General features: G+C 50.4%; 1 protein-coding gene across 4 annotated transcripts; it reads left to right on the top strand.

The window, feature by feature from the left end:
- Window positions 1-12,992, top strand: PIANP (PILR alpha associated neural protein). 4 transcript variants are annotated; one of them, XM_027681451.1, is made up of 7 exons: window positions 1-199; window positions 520-681; window positions 7,018-7,086; window positions 7,228-7,793; window positions 7,935-8,016; window positions 8,264-8,491; window positions 8,641-12,992. In XM_027681451.1, the coding sequence occupies exons 3-7, from the start codon at window positions 7,070-7,072 to the stop codon at window positions 8,660-8,662; spliced, it is 915 nt and encodes a 304-aa protein (XP_027537252.1). In that variant the 5' UTR covers window positions 1-199; window positions 520-681; window positions 7,018-7,069; the 3' UTR covers window positions 8,663-12,992. The 4 variants fall into 4 exon arrangements, with proteins under 4 accessions (XP_027537252.1, XP_027537251.1, XP_027537254.1 ...); XM_027681450.1 differs by lacking the exon at window positions 1-199 and having other exon boundaries at window positions 220-681; XM_027681453.1 differs by lacking the exon at window positions 1-199 and having other exon boundaries at window positions 221-681; window positions 7,018-7,114; window positions 7,231-7,793.
- Window positions 12,993-27,728: the final 14,736 nt, after the last annotated feature.

Raw genomic sequence — 27,728 nt, 5'->3', positions numbered from 1 at the left:
CCCTAAGGACGGACCCGTCCGGGGGTGGCATTCGCCGGAGCGAGCTGAAGCGACGGGTCCCTTGGAGACACCTCTCTCCATGGCAACCTAATCGCTTCCTGTGAAGATCCCGAAATAACCGACGAGACGAGGGAGCGGAGCCGAGCGGAGCCGAGCGGAGCGGAGCGGGCAGCGGCGGCGGGGAGGCGGTGGGGGGCAGGTCCGGCGGGCGCGGGGCTGCGGGAGCGCAGCGCGGGCGAACAGGGAACGGGAGGAGCCTTCGCGCCCGGTCACCGGGGCAGGGGGCTCCGGGGCCGGGGGGACGCGCTACCCCCGCCCGGCCGCTGTCCCCGCCCGGCCACCCCGGCGCCCCCCGCGGGCTGCAGCGGGGCCACGGTGCCGGGCGCGCCCGTGCCAGCAGCCATGGGGTTAACGGGAGGCAGCAAGCGAGAGAGACAGAGACAGAGAGAGAGAAAGAGGGGCTGGACCAGTCCTCGGCAGCTGTTTATTTCAAGGCATCTCTCGCTCCCTCTCCCTCAGCCAAGGCTCAGCCTCAGCAAACCTTCCTCCTCCTCCTCCTCCTCCTCCTCCTCCTGTTCTCCTTCCTTCGTCCTGGCCATGAGAGGCACGGGCAGCAGCAGCTGTGCTCCCCCAGCCCCCTGCTCCGCCACCCCGGCTGCGCCCCACTCGTCTCCTCGCAAGGTAAGTTCATCCTCTCGGCCGGGGCTTGGGGGACAGAGTAGGGACAGGGTTGCAGGGATGGGGGGAAGGGGGGCTCCATGCCTGTCTCCAAGTCATCTCTCCCCATCTCCTTCTCTGTGTCCTTTCTCTCCTTTTTTTCTTTTCCCTTTCCCCGTCTAGGTGCTCTGTCTCCTTCTAGCCGGCTGTCTCCTTCCTCCCCCCTCCTTTTCCTCCTCTTTCAGTCTGGGGCAGGGGATGCCCGAGGGGATGGGAGGGAGGGGGCACAGCCGAGGCATCGCTGCCTCTTGCCCTCCAGTTTCGGGCTCCATCACAGACCTGTTGTGCTGGAGCACTGGAGCCTGTGCTGAGGAAGGCGACTTCAGCCAAATTGGTGCAGCTGGAGAAAGGAAACAGAGAGGTCAGTCCCTCATGCTGCCTGGCCAAGGGTGCACCATGCAAGAGAGAGCTATTCAGATGTGGAGACTCAGCGCTTGAAACACTCAGATGCCCGGGAACAGTAGGAAACTGGGAGGCAGAAGATTGGCAGACTCATAACATGTATTGCAGGCAGGCACTAGATGGCAGGGGACCGGCATCCTAGAGTGCTGCTTGGAATGGGGCCACATTCACAGTTCCCAAATGCAGGGAGACTTAAGCTCAGAGGACCATTGATGGGCTTCACACGCCCATTCCCTAGCTATCAAAATGTCCAAATGCATCATCACCCTTCCAGCCTTGCATTCTGCCCCAGCCTTAGGACTTCCATACCCAGCCCCTAAGTGCTCAGCCTGGTACCCTGGCACAGGAATTCCCACTGGCAAGTCACCAAACACTGCAGGACCTGCACTGATTCAGGACAAGCAGTGTCAGCCCCTCCATGGTCCTGCTGGATCCTCCTGGGCACTGCCACCAACCCTCTCAGCCTCAGACACCAGGTAGAGCAGCCTGACGTGAGGCACTGCATTCTGACTGCCTGCCCCCAGATGCAGCCTGCTCTGTGAGCTGTTGTCCTCAGCCCCATGCATAGTGGGAACTCTTTCCCCAGATGGGCTTAGTGTCTCCCTCCCAGGGTACCAGCATTTGCATTCACACTCCCAGCTGCCAAAACTCCTCTGAGTGCAGCAGAATTACCTCCCTGGGGCAGCTGCCCTGAGATTCCTCCCTTTCCCTGTCCCCACCCAGCTGAATACAGCAGGATGTATATATAACCCTTTTTCACCAACACTGGGCTTCCTGCTTCCTGTTCCAAACCAGTAACAACTGCATCTCTGGCTCTTGGACCATGAACTCCAGGACGTTCGTGACCACTGAGAAAAATACAGATATGGGATGCCCAGGGCACCGTGCAGTGCATGTCAGGGTCTTGCTGCCAGTGCCTGGACTCGCTCTGCTCAGTGCTTGGAGATAGCTGCCAGGTTCCGTGGTCCCAGATCACAATCTCATATTGGTAGCTGTCACCGTAGCCCTTAATGCTGGCTAGGAGTTTAAAAAATTGCAGCCAACCTAGTGTTCCTTCTCTGTGAGGTGGGCTGGGTCCTCCTAAGGTTTGTTTTGAGTTTTTTATCACTATTTTGAGTGGGATTGTTGCCATGGGGGAGCTAGGTGAAGCAAGGATTTGCATGAAGCTCTCGGTGCTGCGGGGTTGCTAATGGCGAACGTTATTTCAGCCAGCAGCAAGTTTCATAATCTTGGCCCAGCTCCTGTGAATGTTTTGTTTCTCAGGGTCATGAGCCTCTTTAACCTTCTTCCATCCCTTCCCCCTCTCCCCAAACTGGTTGGCAATTTCATTGTTCCAGTGGAATATATCCGTCATGTGAGGTCATCGCTGCATAAGGAGAGGTGATTGATTGCTTAGGTCACTGGGGCCTGTCCCATGCTGGGCTTTGAACGCTGGTTTGGAGACCTTGAACTAGACTCTGTGCTCAAAGGCGAGGTGATGTGGGGTGCAGAGGGGTATGGTGATGCTTTCCCAGCAGCTTGAGTCGCTGAACAAACAGACTGCTGCATTTTGAACTAGCTGGAACACTCTGAGAGCAGACAGCTTCATTCCTAGAGGCACAGTATCACAGCAGTCAAGCTTGAGATGTTACAAAAATACAGATAGATCATCATCTGCCAGCTGAGCCAGACAGAATCGGGTGCAACTCTTTTCCCATCCCCAGATGGAAGGAGACTCTACCCGCTTCTTGCTAACACGGCTTGTGTGCGCTTGGCTTCATCCAACTGCTCTCCAGTCAGAGTTGATCTCGGCTAAGCATCGAGAAAGCTGTGCGATTCTAGATTTTAAGGCCGGAGGGACCATTTTGATCATCGAGACTGACCTACAGCAGAGCACAGGCCAGAGAATTTCACCAATTTAATTTCCTGCACCAAGCCCATAACTTCTGATTGAACTGTAGCATCTCTTTTAGGAATACAGCCAGGCAAAGGCTTCAGGCAGTAAGGAACACACCACTTGCCTAGGTAAATTGTGCTGGTGTGTGACCCTCTTTATTAATAGTATTGTTCCTCACTTGAATTTGTCAAACTTCAGCATTTTGTAACAGAAGGTTACAGATTGCGTTTGATGAGAGGGAGCTACAGCATGGGTATTGCCTGCACACATCTGGCACCTTGGCTCTATTATTCCTGTGACTTTTTTATTTGGACAGGATTTATCTATGGGATGATGGTATACAAGAGTCCTGAACATGGAGAAGGAGTTATCATCAGCAAATCCTAGGGCTTTCCTGGGGCACGGTAGCATCTGAACTCCAGAGCTCAGGGTGTCACATTCAGGGTTTAGTCTGAGCTCCCTGCTCGGAGCAGGAGTGCAGCAGGCTTTGCTCCTAGCCATTAGGTAGGATGTAAATTCCCAGCCCTCCTTGGTGAACTGGTATATATGCTTTGGGGCATGGCTACCAAGATCTGCTCTCTCATGTCCCAGCAGTGGGGGGTCCATGCTGCGGGAGACTTACAGAGAGGGAGGAAGCACAGATGGGTCCCTGATGCTGGGGAACAGCAGCGGATTCATGTTTCCATTCTGCAAATGCAATGAGAGCAGCTCCTAACAGATTAGCCTCAGTCTGTACTGATGGTGGGGTCCCTATGCAGTAGCAAAGAACCATGTAATTCTTACTCGCTGCTTTCAAGCACCAAGATTCACAAACTGAGCTCAATGAAGTGCCCTGGGGAAATAGCTTTGTCATTCACACTCTGTCATCTGTGCATCACAGGACCGGAACGCTGTGGTGAAGGCTCTGTACCTAGAGTGAAAGTGTACAGGTTCCTGTTCAGACTCTGGGAGTAGCCCTGACTGGTTTTATTGCAATTAGAGCTGGGAAACACATATGAAAGCAAGAGTTATGTCATGAGGTACTGGTGCAGAAATTCAATCTCTCTGCTCTGGTGCACAAAGTCTTCTTGAATGGTGTAAGGTGGGATTTATACATCCAAGTAGTAAGAGCATTGGTGTCCCCTCTTCCTCTCTGAAGACCTAACAGTTTATTCAGGATCCACACTGGGAGCTGCACACAGAGCCAAACAAGGGGCATGTGTTACGCTTGCCCTCCAAAGCAGCAGGGTCTGTGCCCAGGACACAGTCCCCAATGCCAGTGGCTGACCACAGAGTGCCCCAGACAGGCTTTGTCTGCTGGTTTTTCAATAAGCCACAGGGACATCCATGCTCTGTTTTGAACATAAACTCTCCATGCACAGTGGCGTCCAGCCTGCACTGGCTGGCATTTCCACCTGAAACCTTCCTTTGGTCCCACAGCTTTCATGCTATGTGCTGCTCCCAGCTCCTCTACAACCAGGCCTGGGTCTGCCAGTGCAGGACACACTCACTCTGTCTTCGGCCACGACCTGATTAGCAAACCAGAATGTGTCAGCTGAGACTGATTGACATTGCCTCATTCCTGCGCTCATCTGGAGCCACCTTTGGGATGGGGGCACTGGGAATCACCGGCTCTTCACAGGCAGCAGAACCTGTGCACAGCAGTGTCTCAAGTCTGAGGTTTATGCCACATGTCCGGGCTGTCACCTCCCCAGCATCGTGTGTACATGAGGTGGTCAGTGCTGGGGCTCACTCCTTCCCCTCAGCTCATTACAGCCATTACCTGCTCCATAGGGCTGAAATTTAGACTACCAGGTGTGAAAGCCATTCAGGATTTGGCTCTGTAGGGTTTCCTATTCCCAGGCTTTAGACCCTGGAAATCCATAGTCTGTGGTGCTGTTGCTGGAGCTCACAATCTCAGCTGAGACGTACAACGAGGTCTCCATTATAAGACCTCTCAAAAAGCAAGGACAGCGCAGTGACCCAGCACACCTACACCCAGTCCATGTTTCTGAGGGTAGAGCCATTGCTGTTAGGAGGAGTGATAGAGGTTACACTTGCACCTCTACCATACCATACCCTGAAGGACTGGCATTGAGGTCTACCAGCGCCTGGAGAAGATCTCCCCTTCTGGGATGGCTGCATCCACATGTCCTGCTGCCTGATGCAAAACAGCCCACAGCCCCTGAAGATCTGAGCTGTGACTGAGAATGCCGTGCAACAAAGAGAGCAGGCTCTTCACCCTAGGAATCTACTGTCTCATGGTGAGTGCCAGGCATGGCCCCAGGCACTCCAGGCCACCTTGAAACCACGTGTGCAGCTTGTGTGCCCTCTAGCCTGGAGACTCACACGAGGAGGTCCTCAATGCTTGGAATTCCCCTCCTTTTCAAAGTCTAAAATAAATTCTGTCACGGATTTGTGTTGCCAGACATGATCTTCCACAGCATCGTGATCATAATCCAGATGGCCAAGATCTCCCCAGTCTCTGCCTTCGTAAGAATCTTACTCCATTCTGCTGCCTCTCTGCAGAGCTGCATTTTAACATTGAGTCCCCTCCAAGGCTTAGAGGTTCAGGAGCAAAGTACAAAGAAATGCTGAGAATAGCTGCTCTTTTCTCCTCATCTTCATCTCAGGATCCCTCCAGAGACTGATCTTGCCCCGGAGGGAGGGGCAGGGCACATTAGCCAACAATTCTTTTTTTTCCTGTGAACTTTGTTTAAATATTTAACAGAAGGAAACTAAAAATATCCTCGGTTAATGCAGCAGGAGCTAGACAGCTACTTACTCTTGGGTGCCCTTCCTTCCAGCCCCTCTCCTCAGGTGTACATCACAGCAAGCACCGGGCTCTTCCCTCAGCAAGAGGAAGCCTCCCATGCAGGAGGGGCTGAAGTTTTAGTTCAGGGCATGGGCTGAGGAGGAGCGGATGGCAGTAAGCCCTTGGGAGCCGGGAGGTGCAGCACAGCTTGCTCAGGGCTGGAGGTGCAGTGTTGGCCTCTGCATTCACTCCCTCAGCCAAGCATCCCTGTTTCTTCATCCTGGCAGCCACAGGAGGGCATGACTGTGGGTTGTCGGCATTCATGCTTTCCTCTTCACAGTGAAGGAGTGAGCTGAACATCTTGCATGATTTTTTTTCTCCCATGTGTGCGTGCGGTTGCGGAGAGGATCCGGGGCCAGGCACATAACAGCTCACCAGGGAAGGGCCGGCACCACGCTGTGCACAGCCAAGGGAAGGGGCAGGCAGCATGAAGGGCAGCTGTGCTACCACCGGACTGATGCCAGAGGGTGGTGCGCGTCCGGTGCAGAAATCCAGCTGAGGGGACCTCCCCTTACTCCGTATTATTGCTGCTCAGCAACGGGAGGCGAGAGAGAAAGGGGAGGAATAAGAGAGAAAGGGAGGGACGGGACAGTGCAGAGGACATTAGGATGAGGAGTGTGCGAAGGTAATTTTATGTTAGCTAAGAGGAAAGTAAATACTAAATATTTGATAGGCATAGTTTTTCTCCTAAATTCTTTAGTAAGGCTGGACTTTTCTGGCTGATTCAGTCTCTTTCTCAGTCTTCTTGGTTTATCACTCTCGTGCTTCCTCTCTCGCTCCCTTGCTCTGTCACACGATGAAGAGGCTCTTTTTTAATAAATGGATTACACGCTCTACACTATAAATAAACACAGGAATTAAGATTCCAACTTGTTCCAGTGATAAGCAAACAAAGATCCCGAATCCCCCTCTCGGCCCTCATACACTAGAGTCCCTGGGGAAGCTGCGCATGTGCTTCAGCACGTGTGCTCCAGACATCACTCCTGGCTTTTGTGAGCATATGCTAACACGCGTGTTTCTGTGCAGTGCTGGGATCAGGGGCACGATACCCCTCTGTGCAGGAGAGCATGGGGGCACGAGAGCAGGACAGCGTGCACATGTGGGTGCGTGGACTCCTCTTATCCTACCTGCCAGAGCCGGGAGCTTGCCTGGGGTGGCACACACTGCAGGGAGACAGCCATCACCGCTCTGTGAGGGGACACTGACACCTCTCCTTTTTGGTTCCCAGTGAAGAAGATGAGACAAGATCCTCACTGAGCAAAGACGCTGTTGCATCTGAGATGGAGCCCAGTGCTTGGTAGGTTCACAGCTTCCCACACTGGCAGGTGAGGAGGGAAGACAACAGGAGTGTGGGTGGTGGGCTGCTTCCAGCTGCCTGGCCTTTCAACAGGAGGGACATTTCAGATAAGGCTGTCTTCTTCCTCCCCCCACCCTGCAGCAGGATGCCTCCACTCCTCTCCTGCATCCACTCCCTGCAGCTGTGGCATCTCCTCCTCGTCATCTCGGCCATCCCTCCTCCTGGCATCTGGTCTCTTCGCTCTCGCGTCCCAATGGCCTCTCGGCCTCTTTGCACCCGTCGGAGCCCCTCAGCCCCACGGCCCATTTGCATCTGGGAAAGGACCTCGCTGCCGGAGCGGGATTCTCGCTCGGCCCAGCCGCGCCAGCGTGCCCTGCCTGCCCGGGGAGCAGAGCTGCGGCACGTCGTGCGGCTGAGGCGCCAGGCGGCGGGGGCCCGTCCTGCCACCCCCTCCGGATTTGAGGACGGCATGCCCTCTTCCCAGTACCCCTGGGCCATCGTGTGGGGTCCCACAGTGTCAGATGAGGATGGAGGGGACACAAACTCAGCCAATCCAGGCTTCCCACCGCTGGGATACACCTTTGTCTCGCCGCACGGGATGGCAACGGCACAGCCCAACTCCCACTCACTCCTGCATAATGCGGGGCTCAACCTGCGGGAGACCCCGGCCACCCTGCGGCCCTTCCTGTTTGGACCCCGGGGGGAAGGTAAATCTGCCCTTTGCTTCTTTCACCTCCTGTCCCTGCAGGAGCAGCTCCTTCTGCAAAACTTAGATGTAACCTCCCTGCTGCTCTCTGGGGACCGGTGGGAGTGGCCATCACACTCCCCTCTCTCCCTCTGTCTCGCAGGTGTGGACCCCCAGCTGTACGTCACCATCACCATCTCCATCATCATAGTCCTGGTTGCCACCGGGATCATATTCAAGTTCTGGTAAGTAGGGTTTGGGCCGCTGGAGGCTCTCACCGTGCCAGTGTCTGCAAGTGGGTGGGCAGGAGGACTGTGGGCTTGGGACCCATTTGTCCCACAGGTGCAGATCTGGTGCTGCAAGCCCTTGGAAGGTTTGGCACATGGCCAAGTTGGGCTCTAACACTGAGCGTAGTGGGGTCCTTCCCACAGATCTGTCTGTCATTTAGGGCAAGGGCTTGTCTTTTTCCCTCACCCCTTGCTCTCTCCAAAGCTGGGACCGTAATCAGAAACGCCGGCGTCACTCGGGGCAGCAAAGCAGTGGGAGGCAGCAGGAGAGCCAGCAGCCTCTCACGGACCTCTCCCCCACCACCGTCAGCATCCTGGGGCCCTACAGCGACTCCCTGGCCCCCACACCTGAGGCAGAGGAGTCCAGGCAGGGCCAGGAGGGTGTGGAGAAACTGGGTGGCCACGGGAAGAACGCGGCCTTCCAGCTCAACCGGTGAGTGGCTGGTGAGCCAGGCAGGAGGGGGTAGCAGGGGACAGCGGGACAGGCAGAATGAGGCACGGCAAAGGTGCCATTGGTTAGTGGGGGTGGTGGGTTGGGGCAGTGTAAGCGCTAAATAATTTCCAGTTTTCTCTTTCCCCCAGAATCCCATTGGTGAACCTGTGACGCTCCTGGGAGAGGCTGAGCTCGCTCCCCCCATCCTCCTGTCACAGCCAGCGAGCGCAGATTCCTGCTGCCTCTTCTACCCCAGGAAACAACAATCTCCTTGTGCCACGGCCCACCACCACCATTATTAACTAACCCCACTGGGATGTGCCTGGGCAAATGGACGAGCTGGGCCTCCTTAGCCTCCTGCGGGGGAAAGGTTGGGGACCCCCCCCGCCCACATAAGACAGGGGGATGGGAGAGCAGGATGTTGGGAGGGAAGACAGCTGGTGGTGGTGTGAAATCTTGACCTCCCCAGCCCCTCTCCTCGCATATGTGTGCAGACACATTTGGATCTCCATGACTCTCTCACCAGTGCATGCCTGACATTGGGTGTAGGCAAGGTGGAAAGGCGTACCCCTGACCCCGTGGGCCCTAACCCCTCCGTGTGTCTCCTCCCATGTCGTGTGCTTTGCAGTGAATGTCTGGAGTTCAGTGGCTGCAGGATTGCCCGCTGGGGCTTGGTCTCCCCTGAGCCAAGGTGACTCAGGTGGCAGCAGGTTCTTCTGTTCCTAAGGCCTTGGCCTTCCTGAGATCCCAATGGTGGGTGAAGCTTGGGTAGAAGAGGCTCACACAGCACCTGGGCCCCCTCAACAACCCATTTTCTTGAAGGAAACATTACCTCCCCCCTAGATGGAAGATATTCACATTTTTCCAGTTTCTTTCTGCCTAACACTCCTCTGTTTTTTTCTCTTCAGCTTTTATCTTTCTTCATCTCTCCATTCACAGTTTTCTTTCTCTCAGTTTCCACCACTCTGCCACTTCTCTTGCCAGTTAAAGCTGGAAAAGATTCCTTTAGCTTTCTAAATATTTTGATCTGTTGAAAGCCTCCTTGCTGTCCCCCTCCACCCCCTTAGTCTCCTTCAACAAGATTTTTCTGAAGAACACCGGTCTATGGTGATGTCCTTCAGAAAATCCAAGGCAAAGCCCTCTGCTCACAATGTTATTTAGCAAGCATCCTGGACACTGCAGCCAAAGCGTGGCATGCAGACGAAGGTGGGAATGAGGAACTTGAGTTTTGCAGGGCTGAGGTAGGGAGCTGCTTTCAGACCCTCATGGCACAGGCAACAAGCAGCAGACACTCTCTGTGCCTGGTATGACAAAGAGCAATTTCGAGTTGACTTTGGGAACACTGGAAGGGTTGCCATGTACTGCTGGTAGATCTTCCCTGGAGTGACTGGAAACCCATGAGGCAATATTCACCAAGGGCATGAAAGAGGGGATATCTGGGGTCCTAAGCTTCCTCAGTGTGTTGCCCCAGATAGTTGGGAACTGAAAACAATGGCACAGGTGTCTGTCCAAACTGGTTGCCTGTGCATGTCCTTCAGGGCTGTGGTGGTCCGTGGGACAGGCAGACACACTGTCACTGTGAGCAAGATCCGTGCATCTCCACCTCTTTCTATGTGTGGACCCAGGGTGTTACTTTGAGGAAGAGTAAGATGGCAGCAAAAATTTCAGCTTAATGACAATAGTTGCTCTCCCTTGGCTTTTGTGGACATCTTCAAATTAATTAAAACACCACACTGATAGCCACTGAGCTGAAATGATGTTAAGGTTTGCCCCTATAGTGTTCAAACACCTTCAGCTGCTGGACTGATGTGTCCAGAGACAGGAAACTCACACAATTTGAAGACCCTATTGCACCATACAAAATTTCTGGCAAAAGCCATGTTGGAGAGAAGGAAATGGCCCTTTCAAACTTTATCTCTGCAGTAAAAGCCTATCCTTTAAAAGAAAAAGCACAGGGAATTTCATAAGAGGCCTGGTTCTGCCCATTTACCCAGATGAACTATTAGGTGATCTCAGGTCCCTTCTGACTCACTGTGAAGGACATTTAAATAAGAGTGTAAATTACAATAAGCTTTGCAAAAAACAGTAGCGAATTGGAGAAAATGACAGGTCAAATAAAATTACTGGCTTATTAAAAGCACTGAATGGCTGAAAGGTGTAGGTGGAAAAGGACTCTGGAGATCCCTAGTCTAAGCACAGGTTGAGTCTGTGCTTATAGCAGGGGATATTAGTGCTTTACCATAGATCGATCTGTTACTGAGCCTGTTCTTATTCAGGCTCCATTCAAGGCTTTGGTGGGCATTCAAGCTGCAGATGGACAGAGAAGAGCCAGGTGGCTGTTCCTGCTCACTGCCCCATTTGCTGCTGCCCCTGCCAGCTGAGGGCAGCTCGGGGCTGTTCCCCCTCTCACTGGCACATCCATGCTAGGAGGGGAAGGACATCTGCACACAGCCTGCAGGAGGCCACACTCTTGATTGCTGGCAGTTTACAATATAATGCCTTGAACTGGTTTAAGTAATCTGCCAGACCAGATTAATTAGATTGTTCTTTGATCAACAGTGTTTGTTGAAACAAGGCCAGAGTTTAGACTCTTCACTTCAAGGGCTGTCCTTGGACTTAGTTTTTCCACATGCTGCATGGAGAAAAGGTTTGTAAGAAAGTGGGAGGGGACCACAGGAGGCATAGTGAAAACTTGATGCGTGGAAGCCCTGCACTCTCCTGGCCAGGCTTTTGTAAATTCTGCAAACAAATCAGATTTCAGTGGTTTGGGGTTTTTCCTCCCCCTTTTACATGTCTCTGGGTTTGGTAAAAGTATCTCCAGGGAGTGAAACCTTTCATGGATACCGTTGTAAGGGGGAAACTGGTGAATGCAGTAGAGAAAACTTTTACAACAACAGAAGCTTGGATATGTTGAACATCTTTTCTAAGACCAATTTTCCTAGCCAAACATGTTTTTATGACAGTCATTCACTCTCTCACACGAAACAGGTTAGGTATGGGGAAACAACTTCACAGTCCTGCCCAAACATTCATTGCTGTTTTATCCCTGGAACAAAACATTCAAAACACATATAAACACACAAGCTTCTTCCAGTCAATAAATAGTCTCACTGAATCTGTTTTCTCCATGACTGGAGCCTTATAAACCCTCTTCCCCTACAGAGACTGGAGCCGGAGCATGCCTGTAGTCTCTTCCCTGCCCCAGGCTAGTATTTTGTAAGATGTGCACATGTGTTGACAGCACTGAGTACCAAGCCAGGGCAAAGGCCAGCACCTTCTGAGGCACAGCCTATCAGCTTTCCCTGGCTTCTAGGTGAACAGAGGAGAAAGGTCTGGATTATTGTTTTTTCCAGTGAAAACTTCACAGAGAGAAAAGCATGTGGGGAAAACAGCTGAAAATGCTCATAGCTTTTGGCTGATCCTGCCCAACATTTCTCTGCTGTTAAAAGGCAACATCCAGGTGGGCTGAGTGAGTTGAAGGAGTCTCTGCTGAGCTCCTGGAGAGCCCTGGCTTTGTTAACGCAAGGGTGGTCTCTCTGTGAGTGCAATGGGAGGGAGGAAAGGTCTGAGGGAGAATCTCTTCCCTCTGCCCTATGCTGTTTTGGAGCAGGAACTGAAGTCTCCCTCTCTTTACCCAAGAGAGTGGTATGACCACAAGGACAAATCCTGCTTGGGCTTCCCCATCTGGTTGGTTGTGACTGGTAGGCAGGGAACAGACCACTGGTGTGTGCTTCCACACCTCTCCTCCAGCCCAGTTTCCAGGGACTCACATTCAGCCAAGATCCCAAAACTTCAGAGAGGGCTATCTACCTCTTCCTCAATGGCACCCAAGTGCCCTTGCAAATCTGGTCCCTTCATTTCCCACTCCACTTCCCAATAAAGAAAAATGCTTGGAAAGGAGTGGTTTGTTCATTCCCTGCAAGTTCTCAAACACGACTATCTTGAGACTGTTCTGAATTAAACTGGGGTTTTGTTTTTTCACTCCGACAAACCACATCTGTGGCACAGCCTTAGAGCTGAGACCTGCAGCACAAAAGCCCTGGGTCAAACTCCAGCTGCCCAGCTGCACCCCTGCTAATGTCCCACTGTAGTGCTGGCCCTACTTTGGCAAGATCATAGAGAGGCATCACCTTCCTTCACCAACTGCTGGCTCTCTACTCCTCTTCCCCTGTTGTTTTCCCTCTCCCACTGTTTTCCCTCTTCCCACTCCTGTCCTGTACCATGGTCTCCCTCCTGGGTATCTCTCCCCTCCTACTGTTTCACTCTCCCCACTCCTCTCTTGTTTTCCCTTTGCCACTTGGTCTTGTTCTTCTGCGGCTTCCATCCTCCCCTCTGGCCTCCCTCATGCTTCCCTGCTCAGTCTCGCTCTTCCCCCTCCCCTGCCCTTGTGCGCTGTGATATATATTTTTGTAGGATTTCTCTTCTCCTTGTGGTGAAATATTCAATTCTTGTGGGATGTTAGTTTCAACATTTTTAAATAAAACTTTGCAAAATATTGAAAGCAGAGCTCTCGCTGCTGTACACTGGAAAAGTCACAGTGGGATGAGAGGGACTTCACCTGGGGCAGACCCCAGTGGGATGGGGGCTCAGACACCTGGCATCCCACAGTCTCTTCTTTGAGGTAGAGGGGGAAATCTGGCCACGTATCTATGTTGCTTTGGTCTCTTTGCTGGCCAAAGAGGCCCTTTGACCACCTTCATGCATTTTCATGGGAAGTGGCCCCTGATGGAGGAGGAGCCTTTCTTCACCCACTTCTCCACCCAAAGCTGCCATCCTGCCTCTGGAGCTTCTGCCTCCCAGCCACATGCTGGGGCTGCTTGTCACACACAGGTTCACGCTGGGGGCCAAGGTGTCCAGGAGAGGTGAGAGAAGCTGAGGGGAAGGGAGGGAGATGGAGTGCTGCAGGCACAGAAGCCTCCCTCACTGTATCCCGCGGCTGCCTCCGCAATTTCTATTTACAGCCCTGCTACCTCCCCTCCTGGCCACAGAGCTGCTGCTGTTGCTGGTTTCCAGGGCTGCTCTGTAATTAAGCATCCTTGTCTCCTGCAACTCCTCCACTTCGCAAGCCCGGCAGCAATCGGGCTGGGGGCAGGGGGCGCAGAAGAGGTGCTGGAGACCAACACCAGACTTGATGGCCACTCCAAAGGGCTGCTCCCCAGCAATGGCAGGAAGATTGCAGGGTGCTGGGAATGGTTCGTCATCCCTGCTCCCTCTGTCCTGTTGCTGTCTGAGTCTTTGAGCATTGGAGGTGCCCCTGATCCTCTGCTTTACTATCGGAGGAAGAAGCAGACTCCCCAAACCATAGCTGATCTGAGACTCTGTCCTGGGATATCTGCCTACTGGAAGGACCCAGGACTGCCTCCTGCTGCAGAACCAGGCCCCTCCACATGGCATCCTGTGCTCTGGACAGGACCTCTGTGGGTTGGAAGCGACCCCAGGCCCATCAGAGAGCAGACGCGCTTCTGCGATGGCTGTCCCAGGGTACACGCACATAAGGGGCTGAACAGCACCTCTTCTGCCCCTGTGCTGAGTGTGAGAGGACAGAGTCCTTCCCCCTGTTGCTTTAGGTGGCTGATCCTCTCCAGTCAGTGGCTCTGGGGCTGGGCAGGCTGGAGAGACTTGACTGAGGAGGTGACAGATGCTCACTGTGCTGAAATTACAGTCATGTACTCATCAGTGCAGTGAAATGTCTTGCACAAACCTCATCTGCTTCCAGGCAGAGCTTCAGCCCTTCTTGTTGACTTCTCTGTCATCAGATGCGTTTCCTCTGGTGCCCTCTCTGCACAGGCTGAGGCTGCAGGCACTCAGTCAAACATTCCCTTTCTTCACCAGGACTCACTCTGACTCACAGGAGAGGCTCCACAAGCTTCCCTTTTTTCTTCTGGCTTCCTGAAACACTGACTCCCTAGTTTAGTGCCCTCCCATCACCACTCCCCACTACATCTCCTGCCCACCTGTTCATGTTGACTTCCCACCCTTCCAGCCTGGCCCCAGCCCTGCCTCCTTCCCTAGCATCTCACTTCCTTTGCAGTCTCCAACCTTGCCTCCTTCCCTAGCATCTCCCCCTCATCCTGTTCTCCAGCAGGGAGCTAGCACTGGGAGCTGCATGCTGAATGAGGACAGCAGAGATGGAAGGAATGAATGCAATAATTTAAATCAAAGAAGAACATCTAAAAACTGTACAATCACTTCAAGACACATAAAAATCACTTTGACCACAAGGAATGGTCAAAAAAATGAGCATGAGGTATTGCTGACCGCTGTGATTTCCTGAAAAAGAGAGTAGTTCAGAAATACATTTTGAAAACATCTCCCAAATCTGGGATTCCCTCCAGCTGAGTGCCTTCTATAACCTGCAATAAATTATCCCATTACGGGGGAAAAAATTCAGGCAACTGTCAGCTGGAAGTGCTTGTATTGCAGGCATGTGGCAGTGAGCAAGAGCTCTTGTTTGCATTCCCTGCTCAGGTAGCTTCTCCAGAATTGGGGATGGAATTTAGGACTCCATGTGCTCTGGAGAAACTCAAGTGTAAGCCTTTGTGCAGAAGGAATGGAGAGCTTAAATCAGAGGTAGCTCCACACCCTACTAAAGGGACATGGCTAAATGGATGGCCATTTAATTAGCAGAAATGCACAACTTGAAACTGCCATAAAGAGTCGCCCTGAAACAACCAACCTCTCATTTCAGTGTCATGTAAAAGAGTTGAGTAGTTCCCTTGGCTCATTCCTGCTTTGATCCTCAGAGGCAGAATTGAATCTTTATTGAGGGCTGCTGTGTCTCCGAGTGCACATTGCACTCAGTGAATAATAGGCCATTCAGTGACGCATTCCACATTGATCCAAAGCCCAGCTTTCTCTGGGAGTGACCAGAATACAAGCAAAACTATCTTCAACCTCAGATCAATCCTCACAAGAGATCTGGCAGGAAAGCAAATGCTAGTCTCTGCTCCAGGGTCCTGTCCTTCATCTCTGTGGCTCCTAGTTAGTGCTCCAGTGGCAGGAGAGCAGATGCTCTAAGGCAGCCAGTCTAGTTTGAAGCCCAGACTTCATCGACAGCTGGACTTACCACAAGGGTTCAACAAACAAGCAAGCAAACAAGCCTGGGGTGACTTGTTTTCTATCAGAGGAACACAATTTGATGTCTACAGCATGCACTGGTCAAATCTGCATTACAGCCTGGCCTGAATGGCGAGATGGTTGGTTTCCTCATTAGTTTGCCTAAGAAAGGATGCATCAGAATCACAAGCATTATGACTTTCTCAGGTACCATTTAAGCCTGGGTAAAGTGACACAGACAGTAGAAGTTTTCTGAGCCCTTCCCAAACCAAGGGGCAGGCAGTGGTGGGTGTCCTCTTCTACTGTCAGGGGAGTCAATCTAGCCAGGTTTTGCACTGTGAACACACACAGCTTTGCCTGAACATGCTCATTAATCAAAACATGACTGCAGTGGTAAAACATACCTACAGTGGAGGTTTGTTTCAATCTCATTACATTGATTCATTTGGTGACACCAGGATGTTATCTAACCCTGAAATGGTTTCTCTCCGATGCCTTTTTCTGCTTTGCCAATTCCTTTCTTGTGTGACATATTGCATGTGAGTGAACATCACATAAATGAGGTCCGAGGCTCTCCTTAGCGTTACCCTGCGTTGGCTGGATACACAGCAGGAACCGTAAGAGGTTCCTTTATAATGAGATTTCTCTTACACTAAGCATCAGGGTCTCCATGACAATACTGAAGACCAAAAAGAGTGTCCTGAATAAATGAGGGGTTCTTGTAGCAACTCATGTTGACCAGCTCACTTGTAGCTAACTACATGGTGCAGTGATTCTGAGTGCAGCAAATGAGGAAGAGACAGATTTTTCCCTAGTACCTGCAATTTAGAGGAGGGCAGGGACAAAATGGTGACTAGGCATAACACTGCCTCTTCCAGGGTTTTGGTGATGGTTCTTTGCTGATGCTCAGGCAGTTCTGCAGAGACAAACAAATTGCCTAACTAAAATATAAGGAGCTGAAGCTATCAAGCAAAAGCCTAAAGAGAGGTATGAGGGTGCAGGAACATGAGGGAGGACAGGAGGAGAGAGTGGGCAGAACCAGAAATTGTGGCTAGAATTAAAAGATGGGGCTGGAAGGAGAAGTAGGGTCAGAGGAAGGGGTCAGAATAGAAATTTAGGGCTAGGAGGCATTAATAGCACTGGGTAAATAAAGATAAGATGGGTGAAGCAGGGCTCTGGGAACTCACGGGTACCAGGGTGCTGCCAGCACTGAAGCCCCAGGTTAGCCTGAGGGCTTACTCAGCTCCTCTGATTCTTCCAGCTGTTTTAGGAGCAGCAGTTGGATCTTCCTCTGCCTGCCTGTCTCCTGGGGAGGGAAGAGGAAGCACATGCTCATGGGTCAGCCCTCAGAGCTCAGTCTCACTGCTGCAGTGCTGACCCAGCCCTTGTGTCAGAGATGCGGGATTGTCACAAAATGTAGGTCAGGGTGTGAAAGTCCCTTTTTATATGTTTAAAGGCCTTAGCCCTCTGATGTTCAATCCATACGTTCAATCCATACGTTTCCCTTTTCTTGCTTCCTCTTCTGATGTTAGTTGTTTGGTCATCAGTTTCCAGGAGATGAGATGGAGCCCTCTTCATGTGATCTACAGAGGCATCAAGAACTAAGCCATAGGGATTGCACTCTGAACATGCACAGCACTGAGACCACCAAAAATGAGGCTGTCAGTGTCTGCCCTTGGGCTGCCAGAGCCAGTCTTTTGGCCTCTGGCCTTTACCACTAAAGGGCAAGAACAGTACCTCCTGGAGCAGTGCGTGGTGAGAGATGAGTCCCTCAGACTCAGAGATGAATGCACTAGAAAGCCCAGAAAGAATGACACATGAGGAGAATGCTTTGCAAAGTTGAAGCCAAGGATGCAAATGTGAAGGAAGGAGCGAGTAGTGGCATGAAACAGCGAGCACTATCCTCTGCACCAGAAGGGCCTGGTGGAAAAGCAGTGCATGATAATGTGACTCCAAGCATCTATCAGGATGGTGCATGAAGGAAGAGGCTGGTGTTTCACAACTTCTGAGCTGACTTTGCATCCTGGGTGGTTGCTGCTATTCGTTTTCTTCTTCTGTGATAATTGTACGTCGTTTCCCTGCACAGTTCACTGCACAAATGATTTCACATACCCGCCCGAGCTGTGCTTTATTGTATTTTGTTTAAATATGCGAAATTGTATGCAACTCCATGTGACGTCTTATGCAAATTGCTTCTTGTGTTACTGTGCATATTTGAAATTAATTTGAGTAAGATCACAGCTCTGACTCTGAAGCCATTGTTTAGACTGAGCACTCACCCAGCTCCCCTGATCCTTCCAGTTATCTCAGGAGCAGCAGCCTGAGCCTCCCGCGCCTGCCTCAGCCTTGATCCAGAGGCAACATGTGCTGGAGGTGACACAGCTTAGATGAAGGTCACATTCCTGGCCTCTGCTGAGTTTGCCAGTTAGTGCAGTCAGAAACTGAGTATTTAACAGGGAAGTTGGAACACCAGACTCATGTCCTAGAAGGCTCTACAGACATGCACTCATGGGAAGCAAATTTTAATCCCTGCAGAGCCAGGCTAGAGTCTGGATGGGGTCACAGCACCCAACGGTTCAACAGCTCACCAAAATATCCAAAGGCATCTAGGCTTAGAAGAAAGCACTGGTGTTACAATGTCAGAAATTAAAGATGCTTTCTGGAGGAGCTTCTTAATGATCCACCCTTTTCGCCAGTGGATCTGTAGATATAAGGCAAATGCTCTACCTACAAGTGCTCCATCTTTTTAAAAAGATCAGGTTCCATTAAAAACATCTACTAAATACACCAGCCATAACACAGGCAGCAATATATTATCTACACTAATCTCTGAACACACCCAAGCCATTTCAGAAACATTCTTCATGCTAATTTTCCCTTTTCTCTTCTGCTTGGTTATGAGTCAGCAGCTAGGCTTGAAACCCCTAACCTTCATCACTGAGGAAGCCGTACACGTCACTCCATCTAGGCCTTAATCTTCCATTAAAGAACAGAAAAGAGACAGTCAACCACTGAGTTTGCTGTAACTCCTGTTTTATCCCCAGCTCATATAATCCACTGTAATCTGGCAGTGAAGTGTTTCATGCAAGGACTTCTGTGTTGGGCAGTTGAGTGCAGGCAGGTGCCAAGAGGCAGGATCGATTGGAGCCGAGGGCCATGTCCCAGGGCTGCTGGTGTCCAGGGCTGGTGGTAGGAAGGAGCAAGGAAGGAGGTGCTCCAAGGCAGAAGCAGCTGGTTCACTGTAGCACCCAGCCTGCGGCTGCCCTGGGAGAGTCGCTGTCATCTTTCCCTTTGACAGATACTTCAGGGGCATCCCCTTTTCTCATCGCCTTTTGTCATCCTGTGCCGAGCGGGTGTCCTTCAGCTGACTGCACTCTCTGGAAAAGGGAACAAATGATGGACCCTGGCCACTAACCAGTACCCTGGCTGGGTATTAAGCCTCAGTTAGTGAAGGAGAGTGAAGATAGCGGAGGAGCTGGCCTCAAAGCCCCTAAGTGCCCAGCTCACAAGGATGCACATTCGCCTGGGCTGTGGTGTGGAGGAGCCCTCTTCTGCTCATCAGAAATCCCCTCAGATCTGCAAGACATCCAGCTGTCACCTGAAGCAGTCGGTCCTGGGCCTGCCTGTCACATACTGTCCCCTCCAATTTGCGTGCTAGTTCTCTACATGCTGGAGGCAGCAGAATGTGCATCCTGCACTCCCTGAGTAATTACAGGCCTACAGCACTCTGCAGTGTCCCCAGTACACCATCCCCACAGGCTCAAACAGCCAGTATCACTTCCAGGCAAGCCCCGGGCACCCAGTTTGGCTTGTGTTGCTTTAAGGGCAAAGCCATTATGAAAATGTCCTGCAACTGCAGAAGGAGACAGGACTGGTGGAGATCTCCTCGCCTGTGACAGGCAGCCCCATTGCATCCTCTTGCTCAGAGACTTCCAGTACCAAAACAAAGTCAGTCTCCTGGCCTCACTGCTGCTTCTGAAAGGCTGTTCCAGATGCTTGCACTAGCAGGTGGGAAGCTCCTTCTAATTTCCATCCTCAGTGTACCCATGACCCAGCCTATGGTAATTCATTCTTGTGCCAGCATTGTCCTCAGGCTTAAATTCAATGTCAAAACCCTTTGTTAACACAGAGTTAATGTTGCTTGGTGATAGCTCATTCCTTTCCCAGAACATTATGTTCATCAAAACGCAAACTTGTGGAAAAACAGGACATTTAGAGTTAAAGTACATGCCCAGGCAACCTTACTTCTGCTCCTTCTGAGCTGGCAGCTGCCAGAGGGACTGTCAGCTCTCTGTCTACATTCACTGCGTCAAGTATAAAGTGCTCTGTGATGATCAGTATGAGCATTACCTGGGACCAGAGGGGGTGAGCAAGGAGGGGAGAGCCAGTCCCTCGAGGACAGGCAGGGGCTGGTGCCTGACTACAGTCTCTGTGATGAAAGACAAAGTGTTTCTGCCCATGGGATACTCAGGCACTTTCAGTGCACTGCTTTCAAGGACAGAAGATTACATGTGATTAGGACGTCCTGGGGTAAAGATTTCACCAGGCACTCCATTCTGCAACGACACCGAAAGCAAAAACTTTCTGGCAGGCATCAGCTCGTAAAAATGCAGCTGTGTGGCATCAGTGCTCTGGGAAGAACACAGCAGTGCTCACTGAGAGAGCATGTCCTGGGCCACTGCACTGCAGAGTCACTGGGGTGGAGGAAAGCCATCTCCAGCAGCAAGTTTAGCTAACCAGGCAGACTGGGCTCAACCAGAGCTGGGGAGGACTCACACGATTCCTGGCAGCAGCAGGCTGTCTGCCCTTTCGTGTAGTTGCAGTTGTGCTGTTTCTACCACGGAGGCTGCTATGTCTAAGGTGAAGGATGCTATGAGGTTGCCATGAGGTTCACCCCCATCCCAGGGTCCATATTAAGGGAATTCAGACCAAGACTGTCAGCACAGCTACAGAGATCCACAGCACATAAGAGCCAGGGCTGAAAAATTTGGCAGTTTTAATACATGGTGATTGCAGAAGCTTCAAGCACAGAAGCAAAGAATGGCCAGAGGGACTCCCTCTATACACTACTCCCCTGTTATCCATGCTACTGCTATCTCCAGCTCACCTTTCTCACTGCATTAAAACACCAGTGCTTTTGAAACTTCTAATGCTTAAAATAAAGTTTCTTGCAGTCTTTGCTGCTGGGTATGTATTTCCTAATCAGTGACTTACAGGAAGTTCAGTACGAAGTGCAGCCACAAATCCTGCCCTAGACAGGCTGATCAGTGTCCCTCTGTCCAGCCAGGCTTTGGGCTGGGCTTCTGATCTCCAGCAGTTTTCAGGAGTCAAGCAGCATTTCTTAAATTTATTGCCTACTTTCTGTAGTTTTTTACTGTGGATTATGTGCAGGGCCTGCCCTGTTTCTAGAACAGTCCCCTTGCTGACCCCAAAGGGCAGATGGCCATACCTGCCATGACAGGGACGTGCAGATGATGGGAGATGATCTAGGGGAAGCTATGGGCTGTTAGCTGGCAAGCCTGATGAGCTCTACTCCAGAGAAGGAAAGAGGGAATAAGCACAGAGCAATTTCTCAGGTGGCAGCTGCTTCTTAGACAGAGCCAGGGCTTCTGTGACAGATGCTCGCTCTGCCTGCAAGGCTAGAGGAAGCAAAGCCCCAGGTGACCGTGGTGCTGAGGGAGTTCCTGAAAAACACAAGCATCCTTGCTAAAATGAGACCCGGCAATGATGCAAAAGATTTTCTAGGAACTCTTGAGTATCTAGGTGACACTGAGAACTGCCCTGAGGATGTGGAGATCATTATGCCAGCCTGCCTGGGAGGAGGAGCTCAGCCCATTGAGTGGGAAGGAAGCACTTGAATCTGCAGAACACTACCTGCTGCAGCTCTGAACTCACTGCCCCGACCCAGGGACTCACTGCTTCCAGTCAGGGACTGGGCAGGAAACATGTGCCTCTGGGTCTCACATTCCTCCAGGCAGAATATCTGGCCACTTCTGGATTGTCTAAAGCCCTATTTAAAGTTAGAGATGCTTCCACCCAGAGAAGCAGTAAATAATCCAGGAGCTTTTGGGTCTATTAAGAGGCCCCAGGAACAAGTTTGCAACTATTGTGTGCTCAGTTTGAATACAGAAGATTACCCAGAAAGCAGGCTGCACTGTGGAGTGTGAGAAACATAAAGATGGAGTGTGCAAAATGAGAAAAGGACAGTGCTCTGTCAAACAGACAGAACACACTTAATAGATACAGGCAGCTGGATCTGCTGCCCTCTGGAACAGAAGAACTACATTAAATCTTGATGGGATACACCCACAAGTGCTGAGTGAGCTGGCAGAAGTCATTGCAAGGCCTATCTCGATAATTCTTGATTGATCATAGCAACTTGGAGAAGTACCTGAAGGCTGGAGGAAAGCAAACATCACTCCTGTCTTCAAGAAGGGCAAGAAGGAGGACCCAAGGTCAGTGTGCCTCACCTTCATCCCTGGGAAGATGACGGAGCAGTTAATCCTGGAAATCATTTGCAGGCTCATGAGCAACAAGAAAATCATCAGGAATAGTCAGCATGAATTCACCAAGGGAAAGTCATGGTTGACCAACTTGATAATCTTCTATCATAAAAAGCCTCACCTTCAGTAGGGCCTTTGACACTGTATGCCACAAGATACTCACAAACAAGCTGCTGATGTATGGGCTGGATAAACAGAGAATGAGGTGGATTGAAAACTGTCTGAATGGCTGGGCCCGGAGGGTGGTGATCAGTGGGGCAGAGTTGGAGGCCAGTGCCTAGTATTGACTCCTGGTTGATGGAGGACCCCTGTGTGATTCCTCAGCAGAGGGAGGTTGGACCAGATGACCTCCAGATCTCGCTTCCAACCTCAACCAGTCAGTGATTCTCTGAAATTAACAGGAATGGTCTCTGAAGTGTGCTACCCCAAGCTGTGCCTGGGCTTTGTCTCAAGCAGTGATAGCTGGACTGGGCTAAAACTGCACCAGCAGTGTGACAAAACAGGTAGTTGCAGGTCTCCAGTCTGCCCTGCATCCTGGGGCTGTGTACAGCCCAAATACAGTCATGGCTTCTGGGAGACAATCTGAGGAGATGGCAGGTTGAGGCTGCCCACAGTGGTGCCCTCTAGCAACAAGGGCAGGGTGACTTCTCCATCCCAGGTGGAGATGGAGTGAAGGACATGATGGCAGGGAAACTATCCTCAATTTGCTCTGCTTCTCATCAGGAACTGTCCTCTCTTGCCATATGGCTACATGCCTTGTCTGCTGGGGAGAAAGTAGTGCCCAGGTATGTGATACGGGGGAGAAAGAGTGGAAAGCTCACCAGATGTGCTGTGAATAGCTAACACTACTGCTGTTGAGCTTAGCTCTTAGGGAACTACAGCATGAGGAGGACGATGAAGTAATCCTGGGAGATGAGCTGCCCGCAGTACAGTGAGAGGAAACAAGACAGCTGTTGAGTTCTCCCTGCTGATGTGGTAAACACATCTAAAAAATTACTTCCCTGAATATGATGTTTACCTGAAACTTGGGAGCCTTGCCCAGAGGGATCTGCTCCAGATGCTGTGAAAACTCTGGGATACAACAAAGGCACAAGAGCTGCTGAAACCTGAAAAGCCACTCAGAGTGATGCAGCCCAAGCCTGCTAACTCTGAAAACCTCTCAGCATGTTTTAATCTGTAATGAATTCCAGAGGGGTTCACAGTGCACAGACTTGATGCATCTCTGATGTTACAGACTGTTAAAACACTTGTAGGAGACTGTCCTTCCATGCTTTTGGTGCTTACCCAAGGGGCTCCTGGCAAACTCTGTTATCCCCAGAACCCAAACAGCAGACTACTTGTCTGCATTTTATCCTGGCTGGATTTGTCTCCTGCCCCTTCAGCTGGCCACAGCCCCAAGCCCCTCTCCCCCAGACCCTTTCAGGCAGCAGCTGCACATATGAACCAGCTTCTCCTCCAATGTGTACTTCAAACCTGAAAAAATCTCTCCGACGTCAATTCATCAGGAAGATCACATTAAGCCCATCTAACCTCACTGTCTGACAGGGTAACTGCACTAGCAGACCGAAGGGGATGTAGTAGATGTGATATGTCTTGACTTCTAAGCTTTTGATAGAGCAAAAGGCACAAAGCTTTCATAAACAAACAGTGGGAGAAAAAAAACACTTAGAATTGCCAAAAGGTGTAGACAATTGCCAAAAATTATATACAGCTGGTCTGGGGAGATTGCACTGTCAGAGTGGAAAAGCACTTTTCAACAGGACTGTGGAAATTGGTAGATTCATTTTCATCCCTGAAAGCTTAAGGTGTGTGGTAGGAAAAGCTTTTTAAGTATCGAGCACTAAAATGCTGGACTAGATTTGCCAGGAAGCCCTGTCACTGTAGGCTGTTGAGAACAGGTTCAACAAATATCTGTCAGGGATGAGTTGTGCTTACTTAATCTTGTCGTCGGGTCAGGAGGCTGAATGAATTAGACGACTGCCCGAGGTCTTGTCCCAATTTCATTTCCCCCAATTAAATTAAATAAACCTCAGAAATCGTTGTCAGAAGCAAGCTGCAGCAGGCTGTACTTACTGCATCCCCCCTGAGTCAAGTGTTAGATCAGCACTAACCCCATCCAGGTGTAAACCACGTTCAAGATCTACCACTCTTCCCCTGATCCTGAAAACCAGGATGATGAAACCCTTTCATCTCTCCTGTCTGCACAGGCATGTGGTACATTGAGTTCAAACTGGCTTTTGTGTATTTCTCCAAAGAACCAAGCCGTTTCTGAGATGCTGGGTTTTAAATTTCTTTCCTGAGAGTGCTTATGGGAGCAGACATTGTGTGGGAGAAACACCAAGCAGTTGCCTGCGTAGAGAGCACAAGATTTTGGACTGATCTTTTACCCTTGAAGGAAAAACTCTTTGGGGGATGAAGCAGAAAAATGTGGGCTTGTGGGGCTGTGTTCAGTATATCTTTTCTTACAATGCTGTGCTTGTTGTGCTAACCTGCTCTGCCTGCCAAAGAAGCATAGCAAATTTCAGGGAGAGGTAGATCTGTGCAGCCTTAGAAAGAGCCAAACTCTGAAGAGAAAGGGACTGCCCAACTCAATCATGGCTGAGCTCCTTCCCTTCTATAATGGCTCATTTAGTTGGGCACATCCCTGTGTGTAAAATGGATTTCTAGAGAGAAGTTCGTCCATTTCAGCCTTTCACTAAGCTAAAGAAGCCAACCCCTCTCCCCGTCGGCTCACATGGAGAGCAGGGGGAGGCACGGAGACAGACTGTTATTCCAGCTCCCCCACACTGCTGCCAGCCCTGAGCCCACTTCCGAACATGAGTGACAAATTGTATATAGCATCCTAAATAAGATTAACATAATGATCTCTTTAAGGCTGTTGTCTTTGTGATCACGTCACATTGGAGCTTCATAATCACCTCGTGAATGATGAATACACCCAGATCTGTCTTTTCTTCTGTCATTTCTAACCAGTGAATCTCTGTGTGTAAGACATTCCTGTTAGCAGGAGCAAAGAACAGGACCTCACACTGCTCTGCTCTGGACTGTGAGTAATTCTTCTAAATGCATTTAATCAGCAAACTTCCTCTTCATGCTGCTTTTTGCTGAGCTAGAGCCATTACTGCAAGCAGAATTATTCCCAAGGCCAGTAACATTCCTCCATGGTGGCAGTTCCCTTTTGACTCCACACATCATCTGCCTCTCCCCGCCATTTTACCCACCTAAAATTCTCCTACTAATTCCTTTTGCTTCAGCTTATTCAGCTGCCTTCCAGCCCTTACTGTATCAAATGCCCTGCTGAAAGCCAGCTAGATTAGGTTTACCGATTTTTTTTTTTCCACTCAGGTAAGGGAAAGAAGGTGAAGAAAAGAATCAAGTTTAGGGCACACAGTGCTTTTGTTGATAAACCCATTCTGTATTTGATTCCATTTCCCACTTACTGCTGTAACTTTAATTTTGTTTTCCTTCTGTAATTTGTTCTTAACCTTGTGCTCTATTGAGACTAGACTAATGGGTTTGCAGCTGCCCAGAGTACTTTGTTTTCTCTCTTCCTGAAATATAGCTCCCTTTTCCCAGCCCTGGCATGGTTACCCTGAATTTGATGGATATGCTGCAAATCTCTTCTCCCAAAACTGCCGTTTCCTCAGCCAGTTTTGAAAAAGAACCCACAAATATCAAAGGTAACCTGGTGAGCTCCAGTCTTGCTGCAACAGAGCTTCTCGAGGTTTGTTTTTCCTTTAATACAGTAAGTTACTCTTCTCCATCCTTTCTTCTGTCTTCTTCTCCCACTTTTTCATCATCATCCTTCTTATTGAGAAATTATATTAGGCAGCTGTGAAGACCTAGAGGTGCTTTAGCAGCACTGTGGTGAGTACTAAAGGTGGTGTGAGGAATGCACCAGCTGAGCACCCACCACTGCTCCCCTGGTGGGCTGAAAGACACAGTTTAGGCTATCAGAGAGGCCCATTTCTCAAAAAGGGGAGACTTGTGAAGTGACCGTATAAATTCTGAAAGAGAACAGAGATCCCCTGAAAGTCATCGCAGATTCTCTGACTGCACAGAAACCTGCAGACACCTAAACCAAGAATTTAAAGGATTTATTAAACCTCTCTGCTTCTGAAGAGGTGAAGGCAGTGTGTAAGGGGAAAACTCTTACGTGCTGCAATATAATTTTAAATGACATATTGGTGAATGCTGCTGTGCAGAAGAACTTGGGTGTCACAGCTCAAGGAGTCACCCCCAAACCAAGCAGGGCCTGCTGTTAAGAGATTCATCTGTACTTGGAATAGTATAAAATGGGAAAAGTAGGACCACAGAGGGTGGCAAGTCAGCTGGAGAAGAGATTTTAGTGCAGAAGGGCTTTACACATGCTAACGCTGCTGTCGACACAGATGCATTTCCACTGGGCCAAGCAAGCATACTGCCTTTTTGGCTTCCAGCATTATGTGGACACTGAACATTAGCTCATGGCAGAGCAGCAGCACAAAAACACCGACCCACAGAAAAAAAAAAATCTGGTGGGAAATGATCTCCAGAAGTCTCTGATCGAATTCTCTGCTCACAGCAGGGCAACTTCAAAGCTAGACCAGGCTGCTCAGGGCCTTGCTCACACAACTTCTGAACATGTCCAAGGATGGAGGTTCCCCAGCCTTTCTAGGCATCTGTTCCACTCCTACACTGCTCTCAAGGAGAAAAAAATTTCCCTTATACATGTTTAGAATTTCTCTTGTTTCAACATTTGTCCTCTGTTTCTTGTCCTTTCACTATGCTCCCTTCTCAGAGTCTTGCTTCATCTTCTCTACAATTTTCCTTTAGGCGTGAGTAGACAGCAATTAGACACCCCCTTGATCTCCTCTCTTCAACAAACCCAGCTCCCCCAGCCTTCTCCTTGTGCATTGTGTGCTCCAACCCTCCGGTGTCGGGGCCTTTTGCTGGCCATGTTGCAGTTTGTGAAGATCCACCTTGTACTGAGGAGCCAGTCCCGGGCATAATCTTCCAGGTGGGGCCTCACACCTCTCAGGTGGTTGGGAATAATAATTTCCTTGTTCTGCTGACTACACTAGTGCTAATGCAGCCCAGGTTGCAGGGATCCTTCATTCCTTGAAGGGCTCACTGCTGATTTATGTTTAAAATACTTCTTGATACTTTTTGTGGTGATCTAATAAAATAATTTTGGTGTAAACCTGTCGGGGTTACTGCCACAGAGAAGTTATTGTCCCACTGGAAGAGGCTTCTGAGCTGACTGTGATTTTTGCCCTGTGCTGAAGGTCCTCAGGTACAGCCACTCTGGCTGTCTTGATACATCCAATGATACTTTTTCCTCCTTCTAAATTATGAGATTTGTATTCATGGCACATTGGCCAGAAGTTTCAGTAACTGCCTTCACTACACTACAGTGGCCAAATGAACTCAGCCTGGAGCCAAGGCTGATCAATCCCAGCTTACTACCTTCCTGCCCAACCGGGACCCCCAAGTTCCCAGTTCAGAACAACCTACTTCTTTCAGTGAAAAAGCATTGGATCGCTGTTGCATATGCTTCAAATTCCAAAGTGTATCCCAGGTGTGTGCTTTCTTTTCCTTGCCCTTACGAGAGCAAGATGCCACTATAATGCAATGATTCAAGCAGCCAAGCATGTGCAGGATAACGCGCACCTATAACTCTCCATTACTGTGTGTTT

Source organism: Neopelma chrysocephalum, unplaced genomic scaffold, assembly GCF_003984885.1.
Source record: "Neopelma chrysocephalum unplaced genomic scaffold, ASM398488v2 Primary Assembly neopelma1_60, whole genome shotgun sequence".
NCBI lineage: Eukaryota > Metazoa > Chordata > Aves > Passeriformes > Pipridae > Neopelma > Neopelma chrysocephalum.
Note: the sequence above shows the minus strand (reverse complement) of the source record. Positions and strands in the feature narration are given on the sequence as shown.

Excerpts from the sequence above, each read along its gene's own strand:
- PIANP (XM_027681451.1), top strand. Across the intron at positions 7,794-7,934 it reads GTTTGGACCCCGGGGGGAAG|GTGTGGACCCCCAGCTGTAC; the intron begins GTAAATCTGCCC and ends TCTGTCTCGCAG. Across the intron at positions 8,492-8,640 it reads GCGGCCTTCCAGCTCAACCG|AATCCCATTGGTGAACCTGT; the intron begins GTGAGTGGCTGG and ends TCTTTCCCCCAG.